The sequence below is a fragment of the Stegostoma tigrinum genome, chromosome 46, assembly GCF_030684315.1.
Source record: "Stegostoma tigrinum isolate sSteTig4 chromosome 46, sSteTig4.hap1, whole genome shotgun sequence".
NCBI lineage: Eukaryota > Metazoa > Chordata > Chondrichthyes > Orectolobiformes > Stegostomatidae > Stegostoma > Stegostoma tigrinum.
The window spans coordinates 11,574,654-11,579,752 of record NC_081399.1 but is presented as its reverse complement, the minus strand read 5'-3'; the positions used below and the strand labels follow the sequence as shown (position 1 = coordinate 11,579,752).

General features: G+C 47.5%; 1 protein-coding gene across 1 annotated transcript; it reads left to right on the top strand.

Annotated features, from left to right (window-relative positions):
* Positions 1-250: 250 nt before the first annotated feature.
* Positions 251-3,029, top strand: LOC125449540 (probable G-protein coupled receptor 139). The gene is made up of 2 exons (XM_048525357.1): positions 251-343; positions 2,152-3,029. The coding sequence occupies exons 1-2, from the start codon at positions 277-279 to the stop codon at positions 3,027-3,029; spliced, it is 945 nt and encodes a 314-aa protein (XP_048381314.1). The 5' UTR covers positions 251-276.
* Positions 3,030-5,099: the final 2,070 nt, after the last annotated feature.

Genomic DNA, 5,099 nt, shown 5'->3' with positions numbered 1-5,099 from the left:
GCTGCACACGTTTACAACAAAAAAATTCACTGATTAATTTAATTATTCAATTTTATTCTTTAACAATTCCGTACCATCATACTCTATAAACAACAGTGTTCTGACATAGGTCGCTGCCTGAATTTCTATCCCCAAATGGTTTAAAGGGAAACTTTGAAAACACTGCAATCCTCACGTCCCTGTGGAGATTTCCAGAGAGTATAGATAACAGGCTTCAATAACTCACAGTTTAATTCAGTCAGATTGTTCATCGAGGCAGAGTATTGCAGTCAGAAAATGCACGGAATTATTCTCAGTGCCAACAAAATATATTACATGGTCCTGGCTGTCATTGGTGTTCCAGGTAAGTGAGATACCACTGAAACTCGAAGCATGCTGCCCTTGGATTTACTTTGGGACTGGCTCTGCCGACAGATTTTATGCAGATATTGGATCACTTTTATCATTTTATTTCGAAAGCATGTAAGGGTCTGAATAAACTCTGGAGTTTTGATTTACTGCCTCAGATCCAAGTGACGCTCTGATTGTAGTTTGCTTGATGTGTTTAGTGCAATGATGCAGATTCTAGAAGCAGTGATGCTTTGATACAGGCATTGGTGCTTTTAATCACTGCATTGACAGCACAGAAAGCTCTCATTTCCTTCTCCAAAAGAAAAGATATTTTCTGATCAGAAACAAAAGTTGCTGGAGAAACTCGCAGGTTTTGGCGGCCACTGTAGAGAGAAAGTGGAGTTAATGTTCTGAGCCTGGTGACCCCTCTCCAGAACAGAATCTGTTGGAACAGAGCTGGTTTTGTTCTCACTTGCTTCATTGTCCCACTTCATCCTGATCTCCTGTCCACATTTCCCACCAGAATAGGACACCCAGATAACAAAGAGGTCCAGCTGCACTTTGTCCAATTTGTTGATCGGGGAGAGGGTGGGGGTGTCCCTGCTCATGGTATGGTTTCTTGCTCTGACAAAAGTTTGGCCTCAGTCTCGACATCTCAGTTTGCACAGTTTTAAACCACCTGCTCCTCTCTCTCTGAGTCTGGCGTGACTCCCTCCCTCTCTTTTCTTGGTCTACAATGCTATTGAACTGGACTCCACAAAAACGATCAGCAGTGTATTGGGCACGTTGTACTGCCTGACATTGACACGGGATGGAGGAAATCGGGTTTCCTGTTGCAATTGGAAATTTCACTTTGATACTTGACTCACAGCCGCTCCCCATGACCCTGGGATCCCTGTGGCTTTCCTCGTCAAATTGACAGTGACCTGGAGCAAAGTTCGCACCACACACTGACGTTACGTGAATAAATCATCCACATCTCCGTTGAGATAACAAAGTGTGGGGCTGGATGAACACAGCAGGCCAAGCACATTTAGGAGCACAAAAGCTGACTTTTCGGGCCTCAACCCTTCATCAGAAACGGTGAAGGGGGAGAGAGTTCTGAAATAAATAGGGAGAAAGGGGGACGCAGATCAAATTTGGCAAGAGAATAAGTTAGGCGGAGAGGAGACAGACAAGTTAGAGGGGTGGGTGTGGAGCCTGTAGAGGTGAGTGTAGGTGGGGAGGGGATAGGTCAGTCCAGGGAGGACGGACAGGTAAAGGGGGCAGGATGAGGTTAAGAAGTAAGAAATGGAGGCACAGCTTGAGGTGGGAGGAGGGGATAGGTGAGAGGAAGAACAGGTAGGGAGGCCGGGACGAGCTGGGCTGGTTTTGGGATGCAGTTGCGGGAGGGGAAATTTTGAAGCTTGTGAAATCCACATTTCTGCCATTGGGCTGCGGGACTCCCAAGCAGAATATGAGTTGCTGTTCCTCCAACCTTCGGGTGGCATCGTTGTGGCACTGCATGAGGCCCAGGATGGACATGTCATCTAAGGGATGGGAGGGGGAGTTGAAATGGTTCGCAACTGGGAGGTGCAGTTGTTAAAAAAATCAAACAACATCCAGGACATGAACTGAGACCTCTCCCTTAAACTCTTTGTTTGCAAAACCTTGAAATGTACATGTCTGAGATAAACTGAGATCACACTTGTGATGCTTAACCATTTGTTCTCATTCAAAGACCATGTCTTTTTGGTACCAAAATACAGATATGATTGTGGAGACTCAGACAGTATGTTTGCTTCAAACTACTTCTGTCTATTTCCTTTCTCTCCACTATAGTTAATTTACTGGCAATCATGGTCCTGTCTCGTGGAAAGTGTGGCCTGTCTTCCTGCACAACTTGCTACCTGGTGGCCATGGCAGCATCAGATCTGATGGTTCTCATCTCTGAGGTTATACTGAGGCAGATCAATGCTTATTATTTCCCATTATCTTTCTTCGATATCACTCCCGTGTGCAGCATCATCTATGTCTTGTCAACAGCAGCCACCTCCTGCTCTGTATGGTTCACAGTCACTTTCAGCTTTGATCGATTTGTCACTATTTGCTGCCAGAAACTGAAAACTAAATATTGCACAAAGAGAAATGCAGTTGTAGTCCTATCAACAACCTGCACTGTAATGTGTTTAATGCATGTTCCTTTCTACTTTAGATATCAACCTTATACAATACTTTACAACTTACCATGGCTCTGTGTTTCAAAGCCGAGCTATTATAGTGATCCAAGCTGGGTGGGATTTAAATGGTTCAATACAATTTTTTATCCATTGCTGCCATTCATTCTAATTCTGCTGCTCAACGCTCTGACAGTCAGACATATTATAGTGGCCAGTCGAGTCCGTAAGGGACTGAGGGGTCAGAGCAAGGGAGAGAATCACAGTGACCCAGAGATGGCGAGCAGAAGGATGTCTATAATTTTACTCTTTACCATTTCTGGCAGCTTTATAATTTTGTGGTCGATATATGTGATAAATTTCATTTGCAAGATTATTCCTGGAATTTATGGCGTCGATGAAAATCATTCTTTCTATGTATTTGAACAAGTTGGAGTTATGTTAGTGAATTTAAGTTGCTGTACAAATGCATTTATTTATGGGGTGACACAATCCAAATTTAGATACCAGATAAAGAAAGCAATAAATTGTTCTTTTACATAAATCAGTATCGTCATTAACAAATAGAAGTGTTTTCAAATCATGGATAATGTATTAATATATTAATTCAACATTTGAAAATGTCTCCAGTAGCTTGACTGAGGGGTGGGTGAATGAGACGCTGCTGGGGAGGTTGTGTTGTGGGGTGCAGGTAGCGTTGTCGAGGATAAAGTAATTCTGACATAACAGAGGCCAGTATCCCGTCACTATGTCACACTTTATTTATGCAAATTTCGCATCGCTAACCTACAAATCTGCTCCACCCTGAACAATATGGGCAATAATATTAAATATTCTAACCCTTCTGTGTTTCCTAACAGTAAGACATGACCTGTACTAAGCACTGAAGTAATTCATGCTGGCATTTCGGGGGATGGATGGTGTCTCGTTACAGGATGATGAGAGGATAATCGAGGACCCAACAGGACATTTCTCTAAATAAAGATAACATAGTGTGAAGCTGGATGAACACAGCAGGCCAAGCAGCATCTCTGGAGCACAAAAGCTGACTTTTCGGGCCTCGACCCTTCATCAGAGAAGGGGATGGGGAGTGGGAACTGGAATAAATCCCACCTACGTCCGTGACACCACCCACACTCTCCACCTCCTCCAGGACTTCCAATTCCCCGGCCCCCAACACCTCATTTTCACCATGGACGTCCAGTCCCTATACACCTGCATTCCTCATGCAGATGGCCTCAAGGCCCTCTGCTTCTTCCTGTCCCACAGGCCCAACCAATCCCCCTCCGCCAACACCCTCATCCGTCTAGCCGAGCTCATCCTCACCCTCAATAACTTCTCTTTCGATTCTTCCCACTTCCTACAGACTAAGGGGGTGGCCACGGGTACCCGCATGGGCCCAAGCTATGCCTGCCTCTTTGTAGGTTACGTGGATCAGTCCCTCTTCCGCACCTACACAGGCCCCAAAGCCCACCTCTTCCTCCGTTACATTGATGACTGTATCGGCGCCGCCTCTTGCTCCCCAGAGGAGCTCGAACAGTTCATCCACTTCACCAACACCTTCCACCCCAACCTCAAGTTCACCTGGGCCATCTCCAACACATCCCTCACCTTCCTGGACCTCTCAGTCTCCATCTCAGGTAACCAGCTAGACACCGATGTCCATTTCAAGCCTACCGACTCCCACAGCTACCTGGAATACACCTCCTCCCACCCACCCTCCTGCAAAAATTCCATCCCCTATTCCCAATTCCTCCGCCTCCGCCGCATCTGCTCCCAGGATGAAGCATTCCACTCCCGCACATCCGAGGTGTCCACGTTCTTCCAGGACCGCAACTCCCCCCACCTCGCCGCCGCAATGGTTGAGAACGCCCTTGACCGCGTCTCCCGTATTTCCCGCAACACATCCCTCACACCCCGCCCCCGCCACAACCGCCCTAAGAGGATCCCCCTCGTTCTCACACACCACCCTACCATACTCCGGATACAACGTATTATCCTCCGACACTTCCGCCATCTCCAATCCGACCCCACCACCCAAGACATTCTTCCATCCCCACCCCTGTCTGCTTTCCGGAGAGACCACTCTCTCCGTGACTCCCTTGTTCGCTCCACACTCCCCTCCAACCCCACCACACCCGGCACCTTCCCCTGCAAACACAGGAAGTGCTACACTTGCCCCCACACCTCCTCCCTCACCCCTATCCCAGGCCCCAAGATGACATTCCACATTAAGCAGAGGTTCACCTGCACATCTGCCAATGTAGTATACTGTATCCACTGTACCCGGTGTGGCTTCCTCTACATTGGGGAAACCAAGCGGAGGCTTGGAGACCGCTTTGCAGAACACCTCCGCTCGGTTCGCAACCAACAACTGCACCTCCCAGTCGCAAACCATTTTAACTCCCCCTCCCATCCCTTAGACGACATGTCCATCATGGGCCTCCTGCAGTGCCACAAAGGTGCCACCCAAAGGTTGCAGGAACAGCAACTCAAATTCCGCCTGGGAACCCTGCAGCCATATGGTATCAATGTGGACTTCACCAGCTTCAAAATCTCCCCTTCCCCCCACTGCATCCCAAAACCAGCTCAGCTTATCCCCGCCTCCCTAAC

Excerpts from the sequence above, each read along its gene's own strand:
- LOC125449540 (XM_048525357.1), top strand. The coding sequence starts at position 277 with ATGCACGGAATTATTCTCAGTGCCAACAAAATATATTACATGGTCCTG. Across the intron at positions 344-2,151 it reads GGCTGTCATTGGTGTTCCAG|TTAATTTACTGGCAATCATG; the intron begins GTAAGTGAGATA and ends TCTCCACTATAG.